The 16,086-nt window shown below is 43.4% G+C and overlaps 6 protein-coding genes across 6 annotated transcripts; 2 read left to right on the forward strand and 4 right to left on the reverse strand.

The window, feature by feature from the left end:
- Window positions 1–138: 138 nt before the first annotated feature.
- On the reverse strand, window positions 139–4,455 carry I203_103121 (uncharacterized protein; the record flags this gene model as incomplete). The annotated part of the gene is made up of 11 exons (XM_065517238.1): window positions 139–303; window positions 372–467; window positions 561–1,008; window positions 1,068–1,180; window positions 1,252–1,417; window positions 1,485–1,660; window positions 1,729–2,625; window positions 2,686–3,080; window positions 3,137–3,321; window positions 3,382–3,924; window positions 4,001–4,455. The coding sequence occupies 11 exons, from the start codon at window positions 4,453–4,455 to the stop codon at window positions 139–141; spliced, it is 3,639 nt and encodes a 1,212-aa protein (XP_065374056.1).
- A 1,660-nt stretch (window positions 4,456–6,115) lies between these two features.
- Window positions 6,116–6,493, forward strand: I203_103122 (uncharacterized protein; the record flags this gene model as incomplete). The annotated part of the gene is made up of 1 exon (XM_019150749.1): window positions 6,116–6,493. One exon carries the CDS (start codon window positions 6,116–6,118, stop codon window positions 6,491–6,493), a length of 378 nt encoding a protein of 125 aa, XP_018999976.1.
- Window positions 6,494–6,957: 464 nt separating this feature from the next.
- I203_103123 (uncharacterized protein) lies at window positions 6,958–7,961 on the reverse strand (the record flags this gene model as incomplete). The annotated part of the gene is made up of 4 exons (XM_065517239.1): window positions 6,958–6,963; window positions 7,050–7,163; window positions 7,326–7,584; window positions 7,744–7,961. The coding sequence occupies 4 exons, from the start codon at window positions 7,959–7,961 to the stop codon at window positions 6,958–6,960; spliced, it is 597 nt and encodes a 198-aa protein (XP_065374057.1).
- Window positions 7,962–9,175: 1,214 nt separating this feature from the next.
- Window positions 9,176–10,572, reverse strand: I203_103124 (ADP-ribosylation factor 6; the record flags this gene model as incomplete). The annotated part of the gene is made up of 7 exons (XM_019150747.1): window positions 9,176–9,251; window positions 9,538–9,613; window positions 9,685–9,823; window positions 9,979–10,038; window positions 10,180–10,283; window positions 10,408–10,473; window positions 10,545–10,572. The coding sequence occupies 7 exons, from the start codon at window positions 10,570–10,572 to the stop codon at window positions 9,176–9,178; spliced, it is 549 nt and encodes a 182-aa protein (XP_018999974.1).
- A 765-nt stretch (window positions 10,573–11,337) lies between these two features.
- On the forward strand, window positions 11,338–13,278 carry I203_103125 (3-deoxy-7-phosphoheptulonate synthase; the record flags this gene model as incomplete). The annotated part of the gene is made up of 11 exons (XM_019150746.2): window positions 11,338–11,370; window positions 11,435–11,487; window positions 11,547–11,567; window positions 11,628–11,729; window positions 11,808–11,921; window positions 11,989–12,026; window positions 12,098–12,205; window positions 12,291–12,421; window positions 12,549–12,773; window positions 12,848–12,913; window positions 13,039–13,278. The coding sequence occupies 11 exons, from the start codon at window positions 11,338–11,340 to the stop codon at window positions 13,276–13,278; spliced, it is 1,131 nt and encodes a 376-aa protein (XP_018999973.2).
- Window positions 13,279–13,928: 650 nt separating this feature from the next.
- Window positions 13,929–15,645, reverse strand: I203_103126 (uncharacterized protein; the record flags this gene model as incomplete). Its single annotated transcript, XM_019150745.1, has 4 exons — window positions 13,929–14,695; window positions 14,873–15,124; window positions 15,212–15,322; window positions 15,381–15,645. 4 exons carry the CDS (start codon window positions 15,643–15,645, stop codon window positions 13,929–13,931), a joined length of 1,395 nt encoding a protein of 464 aa, XP_018999972.1.
- Window positions 15,646–16,086: the final 441 nt, after the last annotated feature.

Here is a 16,086-nt window from a genome sequence, read left to right on the forward strand (position 1 = left end):
TTCTTTCTTTCTTTCTTCACAACGAGTGGAAAGACACGACCTATATTTCACTTTCCATACACCATCTCAAGGAACGATCACGATCGCAAACTGCCGAAATACCGAACTATCTTCTATCCACTCATCCCATACACCCGCCTAACCATTCATCTTATGTCCAATAATATCCATAATACCCCTTATCACCACCAAGTGACTTTGAGTATTTTGGTCAGGATATCTCTGCAAGTTATTTAACACAGTGGTCAATTGACCTTGAACCACTGAAAGGACTCTAGATATATATCCAGCGATATTTTGATCCTATAACAAATGTCAATTTCAGCTACCCCATCACCGAAACCAGGTGATTGTACCATCTGTTAACTCACCTTGGGATCTACCAATAACGCTGTCCTTCTTTCCCATCCTGCTACTTGCTGGAACATACTGTGCGTACTTGGTATTTCAGAAATCACGATTGCGAGCTATAACCACACACATCCCAAAAGAAACTCATCAGCTAATTGTACATGTTTCCGACACGTAAGCATGTAAGCTGATATATTACCAACACTCACCCTGTGAAGTAGCGTCAATAACACGGCCTGAGACAAAGGACTTTTACCCTGGTTGGGCAGACAGTAATCTGTCAAAGCCAGATGATCAACCACGAGCTGTAAGGTTGAAGCGGTGGTTTGAGCTCCTAGAGCAGACAAGAACGTATCTTCCAATTGGCTTGGTGAGGGTCCAGAGGGTTGAGCAGGAATGGCGGCGGGAGGAGGAGGAGGGGGAGGTTGATGATGAGCTGGTGGAAGAGCGAAAGTCGTAGGTTGATGTGAAGGCGGTTGTGGTAGTGGTGCAGGGTGTATACCGTTGAGTGCAGATCCAGAATGTCCAGACTTGAGATGTTCAGTCAAGACAGTCACTTGCTTTTGCAACTCGGCGATGGAGGTTGACATCGTTTTGAGCAGATGATCATTCGCTAATTGACCTTCCTTAGATGGCGGTGAGAGTTCTTTTCGGATCCTACATAGGGATGAAACATGGTGAGCTGATGACCCTGCGGCCGGGATGTGTCAACTCACTGTAACATCTCTGATCTCATCTCAGCTGAGAGCTGTTCGATGACATTCGACGAAGTTTGAGTCATAGCTGGCAGGAGTGTGTGTTGTATGGCCTCTTGGACAGCTTTATCCATCTGGTGGAAAATGAAAGTAAAATTCGATCAGCTTTAGGCCATTATCGAACGTGACCGGCGAGCTGACTCACAGCATTCGATACGAGGTTGGAAATAGTCCTCTGCACGACAGGTGCCAAGCTTCTCTCTAACTCCTTGGGAACAGTCTGGAGGGCATCGTATATCGCAGCAGGAACTTGATTGCTCGTAACCGTTCGGACTTCATTCTGGATGGTGGACGCAGCAGCAGGTACGACTCTGAAGGTGTGTAGCAATCATCAGCTAAACAAGCTCGGCGTTCATCAGTGACTCGAAGCTAGCTCACGTCTTCTTGATCTCCTGTACGATAGTATTACTCAAAGAACCCTTGATCTGCCGCTCCACTCTCGCAGATATATCAGCAGCGAAATCAGGTCCTGTCAGACCGTCGAATCGGACATTGAGAGTGGCAATCTCATTCTTGAGTAGTTGTTTGAGGTGATTGGATAATCGATCTTCAGTCTGTAGGGATAAGCGAAATTGATCAGCTTTTACTATTTCACCTCGGAAGTTGTGAAAGCTGAACATACCTTCTTCAAGGTTTTATTGAGCTCTTCTTGAGTGACTGCACCTCCAGCCGACTCTTCTCCATCCGCCACTACAGGCGCGACACTTGCCTTTCTCGGTTGGACCTTGGGTCTGGGTTGAGTGAAAACTTCATCCTCGGACGTAGAAGGAAGTTCAGTCTTGACCACAGCTGGAGAGGTGTTCTTACTGGGAGCTTTCGATCTAGGTTTAGGTAATTCGATCTTACCCCCTTTGGGCGATTTGGGCGATGGTACAGCTTTGGCTGTAGACGTCGGCAAATTAGTTTCAGGTTGCTGCACCTTCGGTAACGGGGCTTTAAGGGCATCATAAGCTGATCTGGTGATAGTGGCTTGACTGAATCCTGTAGGTGTAGCGTAAAATATCTCAGAATCTTCTTCGACACCTTTCTTAGCTAAGATTAGACTGATAACAGGTTCTAACGGATACTCAGCGACTTTATCAAATGCTACGACTTTAAGGCCATCAGGTTTCGAGGCGTCTTTGACTGGTTGTTGACCTTTCAAAGCGTACTTGAATGCGTAAAGACTGCCTCGAGCGAATGGAGCGATGTACAAGGTGGTCTTGATGGGATCGTAGACGGCATGAGAATAGTTTAAATCTTCTAGGCAAGGTGATGGTGCCGTGAATTTGATGGTGGAAAGCACTGCAAGATCGACAGTGATTTGGATCAGATCATAATGAGTGTTTCTTGCCCGACCAACAAGGATATTAGATTCGCAGAACTGGATGGAAGAAGGTTCACTGGAAGGCGACGCCGAGGGGAGTTGTCGATTCCATACTCTGTTGAGATTGGAGACATTGTATAGGGTACATTGAGAGGTGGATGAGAGAAGACCAATAGCTTGATGAGATTGATTCAGGCAAAAGTCGACAACGTCCTGGACAATTCAATTTGCGTCAATGACAGTCAAGCTAACAGCGTGATATGTAAGACTCACTCCTTCTGTTTTCAGTATTCTGTTCTGTTTACATACGTTCTCCATCATGACCACTTGGCCACCTCCTGGATAAGCAGAAGGGTCTAGAAGGACCACACCTTCACTTCCACCTACAGCCAGCCAATCTTTACCTTCTCTCTTGACCCATTCTATCTTTTTAGGCCATCCAATCGGCCCATTCACAGCAACGCAGTAGAACGACATCTCAATTTCAGGGTTGTCCGTCTTCCACCCATTAACCGGTACTTTATGGACAACCACTGTCTTGTCCCAACCTATAGTAGCGACGTAATTCGATGTGACGGCAAGATCGACAACTGGACCGAAAGACGCGGTGCCGAGTAATTGAATGACAAGTCGAGCACCAGATGAACTGTCAATCAACCTGACTCGGCCTACTTACCCATTAGCGAATCAAGAGGATGAGGAGCATTCAGAAGTGTGAACTTACCTTTCGGCATGGTATAAGCCATGTAGGTATTGGTGATCCCCACTCTCTTTCCCTTTTCGAAAGTCATGTAATCCGTTCGCATCTTGGTGGTGGGTGCGATATGTACAGGATAACCGGTATTGACGAGCGAGTCGAGATTGGGTTGTGATAGATCGATAGTGGTGTGAGATGTAAGAGCTTTGGGACTGTTACAGTTCATCATATTCAGCTTCATGCTTCAATTGAAGGATCTCAAGAGGACTCACCCTTTGCCCTGACCATCTTTCACCACTTTCCCGACCTGACAAGTATTTCTAAGCTTATCGTCGATCTCAGCTTGGGGGAGTTCATTCACTGAAACAGGTGTATTGAATGTCGCAGGAGGTTCGTAAGGATTATTGGTCGTTTGAAGAGGGACTTCACCTCCTTGTGGTGAACCTTTGCCACTTGAAACTAGCTTTTCAGTCGACTTGACCCTGTTCAAGGCGTGATCTTCCTCCAATTTCACCTTGACCTCCTTAGGAGTAGCGGGCTTAGCGGTAGAAGCCTGACGAGATCGTGGCAGCTGCTCAAAGGCGTCAAAGGGAGAGTCAAAGTGGAAGATGCTCTTCTTAGGTGTTTCATTGGAAGTAGCAGCGGAAGTGGGTTTGTCTTCGGTTTTGGCTGGTTTAGCTTTAGCTTGGGAAGAGGAAGTGGAAGTGCCGGTGTGCTGAGCCTGAACGGGCTTGACATGAGGGGAAGTAATACCTGATGGATGGTTGATGATGGGTCCTTGGCCAGTAGGTGAGGCGGGAGGATGGGAAGGGTGGCTATTGTGATAGGAGGAATGAACCCTAATCAGCTATCGACGCCATAAGACAGCGGTGTCTGAGATAGCTGACTCACCCAGCTTTGAAAACAGCCAATGGATCACCCTTCTCCCCCGACGTCGTAGGTGTACCAACATTGCTTCCCTGACTGGGTGAGATGACACCAGCGTTAGGTGTAGCTTGACCGATCGAGTTTAACATTCCTAACAACTTGTTCTTCTGATCATCAGGATTCGAACCCTCTGAGCTGGCAGTGGGAGGAGGTGGAGAAGATATATTCTTGAACAGATCCAACAACGTTACAGCCTGTAAGCTTGGAGGGGGTGATGTAGGTGATGGCTCTCTAGGTGAACCAGCTGAACCTAAGTTACCGGCCGTGAGGTATTGCGAGGACGGTGGTGGTTGAGTCTGGGAGGTAGAGTGGGTCGAGTTGGAATTGATGGATCCTTGAGGTGATGCGGAAGAAGAAAGAGGACCAGGTACAGTCGTAGCTGATTTTAACATTGCTAATAATCTATTTTGTTGATCCATCTTGATGAAATGAAAGAAAGGAAGGAAGCTGATGTGGGTTTGATGAGGTGTGAAAAGGTCGTGGTATGAACGTGTAGGTTGAAAGTGGGGGATAAAACCAGAAGGAAAGTTGTTGGTGGCAGAAAAGATATCAATCAGTTGATTGATTGATGAAAGAAAGATCTCAATCGATATGATTATGATTGTTGCTGGGTATACATAAACTGGAAAAGGCGTGGTAAAGATGCTGTTGCGTTGAGGAGGACAGGAGAATTAGACTCGCAGAATTAGCTTAGTCTGATTGAGTGCATGTAATTTGGTCGATCGGCGATAGGAATGTGAGGTTCACTTACCCGATGCGATGAGTCCTGCGGATGGCAAGTCTAGGTGCAAGGTATCACACCAATTGCGAGATGCTTTGAGTCAATGATGGATGAGGTGCAAGAAGAGGACCAGAGGACACAAAAAGATCGGAATGTGGAAGATAACTTATGTTGCTGGTTAATCGATCGCACCTGGTGGCACTCGCACGTCCACATGTCAGTCATTCTTGCATAAGTGGCATATCCAGTAGACCAAGATATGAACAGTCATTCTTCCTGAATGCGATTAGGGTTATAGATCTCAAGCTAGCGTATTGATGAGGATGAGATACTTATAATGGTGTACGACTGAAGTCTTATCTCTCCCACGTCCCCAGTACACTAATACATTGTTCCGATATACAACGCGAAGGGAATTGCTTCTTCCCGTGAGGGCTCAACGTAATTTTCTTTATGAGAGTGGGATGAATTATAGCCCCCCTGGACCTGTAAGAAAAATCAGACAATATGAGCATCCCATGAGCTCATAATACTGTGAAGAAAGAGCAGAAGGAAGTTCCACCTAGTGGGCAGATGGGACCGAAATAACTTCTCAAAGGTAACGTATGATCTCGCTTCGCTTCAGTGAATTAAATGGAGTGAGTTATTTGTCTGATTTCGGTATGAACTTACATTCATCATTGCTATCGAATCGATGGGATATCTGTAAACCTACTTGTGATGTGCATCACAATCATTATCCTTTGACATATAATTATCAAGTCGTCATCACCTCACCCAGTCCGCTTAATGTGAGTTCCTCCTTTCGAGATTAGATTTCACGGATCAATGGATATCCCAACAGAACAAATTTTCTTCCTTGTTCTTCGCATTTTGTCTGATACATTGTCAAGCTATATACAAGCTTATCCTTCATTTATTGTAATCCCAACAATCAACATATATACCTTGGTCCTTCCCCCCGTGTTGAATCGACATCTCTACAGGCAAAAATCAAACACTTACAGAAGGACGCATCTCTCACAATCCAGAAACAGCTCCCTTGGAATTAACGTACAGTATGAAGACCTTCAGTAATAGCTCAAACAACGTCGAGTCGTCCTCGTGGAGCTCAACCATATCAAGGAAATTCGGCAGACTAGCGGACAGACTGAGATCAAGGAGATCTCATGAATCTTCAAATTCAGAGGAAAACCAAAACCGAAACCAGACCCAAAGTATAAGAAGAGGCACGAGCAACCCTTCTGCCCTTGTCTATAGTCACTATCCACCTACATCCTCTCCCGATTTTGGACCTGTTAGTGTATCCACTGGGATGGCAAATACTGGTTATAGTCAGAACCATCATCATACAAGGTATGTCCCACCTCACTTTCATTTACAAAGTTTTCCCGAAAACACGCATTAAGTCACTGTACTGCACAATACTCAGTAGTCATGTCAATCAGGCACTATACGAGGCCATCTCATTCAACACCACTCAATCTGATCGAGACGATAAATCAGAGGTATATACGATGTATGACAACATCGAACTCATGGTGATCAACGATCGTGTTCGTCCAGAGGAATGTACAGATCAAGAAGCGCTGTCAATGTGGAGAAGTCAAATCAAATGGAGAGAACCTGGTTGGAAGGAAGTGAGAGATGATCCAGAGAGGTATAGGGAGCATTTTGAAGATGATGATCAATGTGATTATTACCTTTGGTTACGCCATGGAGTAGCAAACCAGTAGTAGTAAGCCATAAGTGTCACAAGTAACGATCGATCAGGATCAGTTTTCATAGTTAGCCAAAAAGACAAAGGTCTTGTAGATCAAGTAGAAATACAGTATTTCATTCTTTCTTTGTGTTTGTCTATTAAAAGAGATTATTATAACTTTCGTGTATCTGTTATAAAGAAAATTAATTTGATACACATTCACCAACCGACCACTCCTTCCAGGACTACTGCCACTTCGTCTCTCTCCTTCCACATCTCTTCGATACTGCCTTCTTCCTTTTCTTCCCCACCAACCTCTTGTCTTATTATAAATTACTAAAAACCCTCGAAGAGGAATAAAAAAGGAAACCTAATGAGACCGGTAGAAGTGTATGCTTATAGGCCGGTTCGCAGGCGAAAAGGTAAATTCACAGAAAAATAAAGTTTGGATGGCGAAAATCGATGAGGCGTCGGGTTTTCAACGACTTCAACGTTTCTTTAGTACTAACAAGTCGAAAAATAACTATATCAGCTCCGTTCTTCTCATCATCATCATCATCGAGAGGAGGACAGATGAGCGTTCCGCTTACCTTTTCTCCGGCAAATCTACCTGAACTGAACCTGCCAAAAGCTCCACAAACACTGGCACACATGGAGAGCACGAGAGCTGCGAAGGCCCCGACGGTGAACCAGTTGGCATTACCCTATGAGAGAAGGAAAAAAGTGTCAGCGGACATAAAAAGGACATTTGTTTCCTTCAGATGATCATGTGTGCCACCGATGGGCTACAGCGCTTTAACCAAGTACTGGCTAGTGGATATTCCCTCACTCAAATCGCGTTCAGCCGAATGAAAACGGGTACTCACCAAACCAGCCTCGTACCCAGCATCTTGAATCCTGTTCTTCAACACATTCCAAAGCACCATATCAATGACGAAGATGACGAGGGTGACGACAGCTCCGAGGGCAGCAGCGAGAGCCATGAATATCGTGGCTACTCTCGAGGCGGCACATGCGGCGAGTAAACCGAAAACAAGAGAGAAGAAGGCGAATCCACCGGCGATAGGGTGGAGGATGAGAGTGTATGTGAGGTTATGGAGGATCTTGTCATTAAGTGACACGTTGCTATATTCCATCAAATAGAACAGAACAAAACGAGATGATCAGCATATGATATCGTATGAAATTGTTCGAGAAAGGGTTGGGATGAGAACAAATAGGTGTAGATAAACTACCCATGACTAATTGACGACCGACGATAAGTGACAGACGACAGACACTCACTCAGCTCCTGGTAAAGTCAGATCATACCCTACACTCCTATGACTACAAGCCCCATTCTTAATACAATAACCAAATACTCCGTATACGACTTTCCCAGATGGGGTCTGAGCATGTAAGAAATCCACCTCGTCCCACGCAGGAGGTGAGATGGATGCGAATAGCAGTAAAACTAAAGCCGCAAAGGCGAGGAACAATCCTGGTGCTGCTGGTGAGACCATTGTGGTTGGTTTCTACTGGTAAATGGATGTGTGAGAACAAGTGAAAAAGTGGCTTGAGCGAAGTATTCGTGCGATAGTCGAGGTTGATGATGATTAGGTTGTTATCGTTATTTACAGCCAAGTTGGATTATAGTATGTATATTATATGATATTGCAGAAGATGCGAATGAAGAGAGATGATACAGATGGAACTGACCTGATAGGATAGGATGTAATGTTCTGATGAGCATAGAGAGTAACAGAGTATCGAGTGAAGTGAGCAGGTGGTACTGTCATATGGAAAAAGTCCAGGTCTCAATCCTTTAGTTTAGTCGATCTGTGGCTGGCTTCCCTTCCCCTCGTACCCCCCCGTTTTTCATTTTTCACTATATACACCCGGAATTAAAAATACGTCATTTGCATCATTTCACAGGTTGAACCCTTTCCCTTTCCCGGTTTGTGAGACATTACGACCACTTTCCTCATTCTGGATCTCCATTACATACATGTATGTATGCGAGCAAGCTAGACAAGCTCCAACAGGAACAACCGATCATCCACTCGTTGATACTTCTATATCTGGTATTCCATACACTACTACTGCCGATCCGGATCAGACGGGATGATGACATCGTGCACTTACCTAGACAACCTGGCGATTTGTTGACATGATAAAACGAATCATCCCTCTGTATGACGTCTTTCTCGATCAACAAAAGTACAGTACTACTGAATTGAAACTGTCAAATGATGATGATCATTATCAGACATCTATCGGATGTTATCACCAACTGACAATGTTGATCGAAATCCATGTCAAGAGGGATTACGAGTATGACAGACAGCATGAAGATCAATGCTCAATCTTATCATGAATCGAAGTGGGAAGTGAGCTAAAAACTGCAAATAACCTATTGTATGCCATATACATCACTCGACACTGGATTTTTGCATGACAATGATCATCTAGAAGTACCAAAAAAGCCATATACACATTTTTTTGAGAAAAATAACCAAAAACATAAACATATCAAAGAAAACTGTACTAACAGATCATTCGTAAACTTTTGATAGCAATTAAAGGAAATATAGGGTATATAGTATAGTATGATATGAACAAAAGCGAAACCAATCTTGAGGGTATACCAGAGTTCGACGAGAACGAAAACGATGGTGGCGGTTTTTAAGGGTATCCAGTCCAAAAGAAACAAGTATTAACGATTCTGAAAACCTCCTTATGACTTGGTGCCCTTGACATTCTGCGATAACCATTGAAGACCTTCAAATAGCCCTTCCCCTGTGGTTGCGCAACTGTACGAGGTGACCAGATAAGATATCAGCTTTGCTCACTGCAGACGACATCACTTCAAAATCGTGATTGGGATCCCTTCCTATTTCCAGGCAGTGTCACACCGATCGATAGCCCTCATGTTTCAAAAGCCACCAAATCGGTATATTGTTCTGCTGATACTCCTTCATGTTATCGAGGATTACTACCCCGTGATGATCTTTGCACCCTTCCCAGATACAATCATTCCCTTCTATCCCAGAGCTCCCCTCAATCGAAGCTCGGTTCCTCAATTGCGACGCAACTCACCTGGGATGCACATACCAACTCCTGTCCCTCATCTTATGTAACCCCAATTTCTCAGTCACTTCAGCCGGCGACATAGCTACGGAAGTTCAAATTCAACCAAAAACATCAGCTACTGTTCATATATCATACTCAAGACCTTGAACCCACCTCCAGGTAAATCCTGCTTGTTCGCAAATACCATCAAGAGACAATCTCTCATTTCTCTATCCGCCAAAATACGTTCTAATTCTAATCGAGCTTCGTCGATCCTATCTCTGTCTCCCGAATCGATGACGAATATCAATCCCTATTTGACAGCGAAAGATAAGGATCAGCTCATGATCATTGTTATCATGTTACTCCGAGGATGTAAGAATCGAAACGCGGTAAGGCGTTCAGAATACTAGTGAAGGGTTTGAAGATACAGAGTATTTGAAATCATCATCAGAAATCGGGACTTACCTGTGTACCAGTATAGTAATGCCTCCATAAAGGCCTTATCTTATCTTGCCCACCGACGTCCTACAAATTCAACAAATATCAGCTCAGACCTCTTGATTTCTTCGCAATCAACCGTATACAGTCCCTTCCATCTATTTGTGCATCTTCCACACATATCCATTGCTCACACGAATCATCCACTATTGATGATCAGGTACTCACCCATACATTGAACTTTACATTCTTATACGTCACAGTCTCCACGTTGAATCCTACTGTAGGGATGGTCGTTACGGATTGGTTGAGTTTGAGCTTATACAGAATGGCTAAGGTTTACAGAAGAAATCTCGTTAGTAATGTTTACTATATGATCACGAAGAGATACCTTAGGGTACATTCAATGAAGACTGTGATGAGTAGCTTAAGGAGATATTCGTATAGTTCACTCACTAGTTTTACCAGCAGCATCTAACCCAAGCATCAAAATACGCATCTCCTTGTTCCCAAACAGCTTGCCTGTGTTGACACATATACCACGTCAGTCGAATTGTTCCAATCCATTTCGGAACTGGCAGAATCATACATACCTAAAGCCTTACTGAGTTGACCACCCATCGTGACTATCTATTATAATGTTCCTCGTGTAGGTATAGTATCGCCAGATTCGACCTTTTTAAAATTATTGATATAACTGCTCGTTTAGTCCGTTGAACGTTTTTTCACTCTCGTGATCCGTGCTTTCGTCTATTCTTGTAAGGATATTCAACTATATCTGTCTGAAAGGAACCAAAGAGTCTTCTCGTGTGGATGTGAGAGTATGTGTGAGTGGGTGAAGGTGAAGGTGAACGATGTTTGTCAGGAGAAGGAAAAGAGCGACTGAGCTTGAATATGTATGTGTAATGTGAAAGGTATATAATGATATGAAGAGAAAGAGGTGTTCAATGCATTGTTACTTTGATATGCATCCCATCCCATCCCATTCAATTCAACGTCCCTCCCTCCCTCTCTGTTCCTCTCCAATCTGAAACGCATGGCATGGATCTCTCCCTCTCTTTATACATCATGTTCAACATCAACGCGTTCTTTACGTAAATCCCCCCTTAAATGGGTAGGTGTGCGGGGGAGGATATCCCCGTTGGTGTGGCACAGTGCGATTAGTTGGTTGAGTGGCGATCACCGTGCAGTAGGGGTAGTAGTAGTACCCGCTGGAATGACTCGTCAATCTGACCATCTGACATTTTGATTTTTTAAAAGTCAGAGAGTTGCAAAGTTGGCAAGTCCAACCATCGTTTATACATCTGTCAACTAACTTACCTAAAACACATAAAACAACGAAGAATCATACAACAACTTCAGAAATATAATAGCATAAGTTAAGCAATGTACACTCCTCCCAAGATATCAGTCAGAGACGTGAGTTTAATCTCTAATCTTCATATAGGAAGGAGCCCAACTGACTCAGTATTTTGACGAATAGGCAATGGACATGTTAGACGATAGAAGAGTGAAATGCACCAGACCTTTGATACCGTATGTCTTGTCACTTCCTTTCACACTCAGACTCGTACTGATGGGCAGTGTATCCTCAGACCTCAAATCTTGCTTGAAGAGTCAGTGCCACCAAACATGTAAAGCTCAAACCATGGATCAACTGACATATCGAATTTTAGACTCCCTCTTTCTCTCAAAGGTGCTCAGACGGTATTAGATGGACGAAGACAGGTAGAAGCAGTTGTAAAAGGAGATGATGATAGACTTTTGGTCGTTGTTGGGTATGTCCTTGCTTTCATACTTATATAACCCTTGTGTGCATAGACGGTTACTGATTCATCGTAACCGACTTTTTCCAGACCATGTTCGGTACATGATCCTGCTCAAGCCATAGAATACGCTAAGAAATTAGCTGAATACGCTCAAGAAGCTAAAGATGATTTGATGATTGTCATGAGAGTTTACTTTGAGAAGTGTGTTTACGTCCAACTTCACACATACCTTCAGATACATTTGGCTGACATTGGTCAATGTTGATAGACCTAGAACAACAGTAGGATGGAAAGGGTTGATCAACGGTTAGTTGTCTTGACCATATCCCTCACGTCTCACGTGATAGAAGTGTGACTGATGAACAATGATGAAACAGACCCCGATATGAACGGTACTTACCAGATCAACCGAGGTCTCAAACTTGCCCGAAAACTCTTATTGGATATCACAGAATTAGGTTTACCCACGGCTGGAGAATTCCTAGGTGAGCTTAGCCTTCCCCTTCCACCATACCACTGAGGAAACGAGAAAGATTTGCTCAAGCTAATCCTTCTTGTGATTTCTAATAGATGTCATCTCACCTCAATACCTTGCTGATCTCAGTTCATGGGGTGCTATCGGAGCGAGAACAACTGAATCTCAAGTCCATCGAGAGTTAGCGAGTGCTCTGTCAATGAGTGTAGGATTCAAGAATGGTACTGTGAGTTGTCTCTCTTCGTTCTTATATCATCCACGAGTTGTTCTTCACTCGTTTATCCACGTCAAAGATTCTCCTCTTATCTGTCATACGATCCTATCTGACTATGGTTACAATGGTGATTTTATAGGACGGTTCCATCGACATCGCCGTAGATGCCATCAAAGCCGCCGGATCAGGTCACACCTTCTTATCAGTTACCAAACAAGGTCTTTCAGCTATCGTTGAGACTGAGGGCAACAATTCCACTCACGTTATATTGAGAGGATCGTCAAAAGGACCTAATTACGCTGCTGAACATGTTCAGTCGGCTGGTGAGAAATTGAAAAAGGCCGGATTACCTGCTAAGATCATGGTGAGTAGTGTGATCCATCTTTTTATGATATTTAACTCAGGTGTCGACTGTTATTGACATATTGGTGGGGTCAGATCGATTGTTCTCATGGTAATTCGTCGAAACAACACATTAAACAAATTGAAGTAGGACATGACATTGTGAGTATCTCGTTCGGTTTTCTATTTCTGTATATATATATATATATATACTGGTCGTTCAGTCGATGTCAAAAACAAAAGCTGATTTCGAATCGTTTGTTTGGTTTGTTTGTTTGTGATTGTAGTCATCACAAATGTCATCGGGCTCGACCTCACAGATGATCATGGGCGTAATGATCGAATCGAACATCAACGAAGGTAAACAGAGTGTACCTCCCGAAGGACCATCAGGTTTGAAATACGGTGTATCGGTTACCGACGCATGTATCTCTTTGGAACAGACTATACCATTATTGGATGAGTTGAGGAAAGGTGTACAGGTCAGAAGAGAGAATGTGAGGAATAAACATTTGAATGGGGAATAAACAAACTATCAGGACCAGAGTAATCTGCAAGGTATGCATAAATCTACTTTGTTTGGGACTGCTGCTGGATGTTCAAAAGGACCCGTTTAGGGAACAAAATATCATATATATGAGTATATATACGTATTCACTGTATTAATGCATTTCATTGCTTTCCGATCACGAATATATGAGGTACTTTGTCATACATACAGTTTTGTCTGCTTGAGGTCATCTTATCGGATTGACAGTCTTGGATTAACAGCTTAACTATATCATCCGGTCGGGTCATTCTCTTCGGAATGTACCTCAGCTACAGATATTCAGAGAACGACACAGTGGAAGACGTCGCATCGTACAACACTTTCAAAATTCGATGAATTTTGAACTGTTCCACAATAATGAATTTCATCATAAACGTCTATATGTATCACATGATAAATACAATGGGGAAGAGAATATTCTGATGCTATGCTAAATGAAAGAGTTACGAGGTTTGATGTGGTGTGAATGTATCTCTGATGAATGAATAAATTACAACGAAGAGAGAAGAAAAAGGATGAGACGTAAGATATAGATATCAGGATGTGAACAAGAATCAAGAATCGCTGGTGGATATGAAAAAGAGGTATACAAATCTGCTTTTAAGAAGCTACATCGATAATTCCCTTTTATACTTTTACCCCACCTGCAGCTGTAAGGGGTAAAGTAACCTTATGTCCATGTCCATGTCCATGTCCGTGACCAGGGGGATTAGCGAATTTATTGGACCTAGCAGCCAAAGCTTTATTCAACAATTGACCGACAGTCGTAAATTCAGTAAAAGTTGAATTATTCCAATTAGGTTGAAAAGGTATGATTGGTCGAGTTACCGGAAGGGGGGTCGCTGTAGCTTTACTTATTGATCCTCTTCCATTTCCATTTCCATTTCCATTTCCATTAGGTAATTTCAATCCTGTCGTCGTCGTCGTCGTCGTCGTTGTCGTTATATTCTCTTCTTCTATCAATTTAGGCTTGTCCAAACCCAAATTACCAAAAGATATCTTAACTCTATTCCCACCCAATCTAGTGATTTCAATCAATTCTTGTAATTCTTTCAAACCATCTTCATCATCCATATCAATCCCTTCATCCGCACCCATCCCCAAACTCCTCTTGATCCCAAGATGATGAGAAGATGAAGATTTTTTCTTCTTTTTCAAATTGGCCGAAGCCTGCTTATCTTTAGGATCTTTCACTTCTCTCTTTTGAGGTTCTTTGAAATTAGGATTATGTTCTCTTTGCCATTCCAAGTATAATTCGTCATATGGTCTGGATCTACCTTGAACGGCACGTTTCGCTCCTACCGTGTGGGTCTTACATGTTAGTGAACGTGCGCAGGGTGCGGATTTGTCGTTGATCACGCCACATTGACGATCGAGATTGATAGGGTTGGTAGCTGAAGAACGAAAAAAAGAGACTTAGCATTCAACATGAACGAAGAGCAGTAGAATTAAGGGGGATGAGATATCTTCTGATGATCCTCGTCTCTCTCAACTTCGTCTTCGTCCTCTTATAGGACTCGTACAGCCCATGCATCACAAAAACACATGTCCTGATAAGAAGACTAACTCACCTCTCATCCGTTTCCGCTCAGCCACTTCAGATTTTTCCTTATCCTTCGCCTCCTTCCTCTCCAGTCTCAGTTTCTCCTTTTTGATCTTCTTGATCTCACTCTTCTTCAACCCTTTGTAATTCGACATATCAATTGATATATCATCGTCACCTATCGAATCATCATCTTCGTTATCCTTTTCAGTGAGGTCGTTCGGCGTGGGGATTGTAGATAGCTTGGTACGTTTCTTAGGTGATAAATTGGGATTTGATACTGCAAAATCAATCAAGATAATCATCAGTTACCCGCCTTCACTTCTGAGATGTAGTAAATATTCTCTTAAAGATACGATTAACCCACCTTCACTCGCTCTTCTCTTCTTACTCAACTCGGTAGTCTTATTCCCGCTCGATTTGGTGTTTACTTTCTTGGTAGTTAGAGGTGTCCCTTCGAGAATATGATTACATATTCCTATTGTATAATTAATCAGCATGCCATGTGGTCACCTCAGTGTCAGTGCTTCACCCACTCCTGTGTTCCCCTGCAGCCCATTCTATACCTTTCTTCCCACATTTCCCACATCTGATCACCCCCCTTCCAACTTCCCCATCACCAAACAAGGGAAACGTCCCGAACATATACATGTCCTTTTCAGGGATGAAGTCCGCCGGTGGACGAGGTGGGATAGGTTCATTCTGTCCTACTGGCGCGGCTAAGTCTGTAGGTGGTGAAGGAGAGGCGAGGGAGAATGTGAAGGTTGGTAGAGGGGAGCGAGGTTTGAGTTGAAGTGGCATAGTCGATTGATTTGCAAGAAGGAAGGTTGAGTTTGGCAGAGTCTGATAAGAGGTAGCTTCGATCCGTGCGTTTGATGAAGAGCAATATGTTTGGAAGTGATCGCCTTGTGCTCTCTGGTGTTGACTTTTCTGCTTATTTGCTATGGATGGTGAGTAAATCGTCTTTCAACATGAACTCTTCGATATCCATATCAATCAAGATTATGATAATCAATCGACCATCCTCCCATATCAATTTCAGGGTTTCATCTTTGATCAAAGGATCATTCGCCACGTGGTAGACACCCAGTGGTATAATCCGGCTTAAATACCCGGGATGGTCCACCGGAAACAACATTCAAAAAGACAGGCTCGTGCGTTATTATGATATCTGAACACAGCATTGACCCCTCCCCCTCTCCCGTTTGGATCATCTCACTCTTCCTCAAAGAATGAAGACCA

The sequence above is a fragment of the Kwoniella mangroviensis genome, assembly GCF_000507465.2.
Source record: "Kwoniella mangroviensis CBS 8507 chromosome 1 map unlocalized Ctg01, whole genome shotgun sequence".
Classification (NCBI taxonomy): domain Eukaryota; kingdom Fungi; phylum Basidiomycota; class Tremellomycetes; order Tremellales; family Cryptococcaceae; genus Kwoniella; species Kwoniella mangrovensis.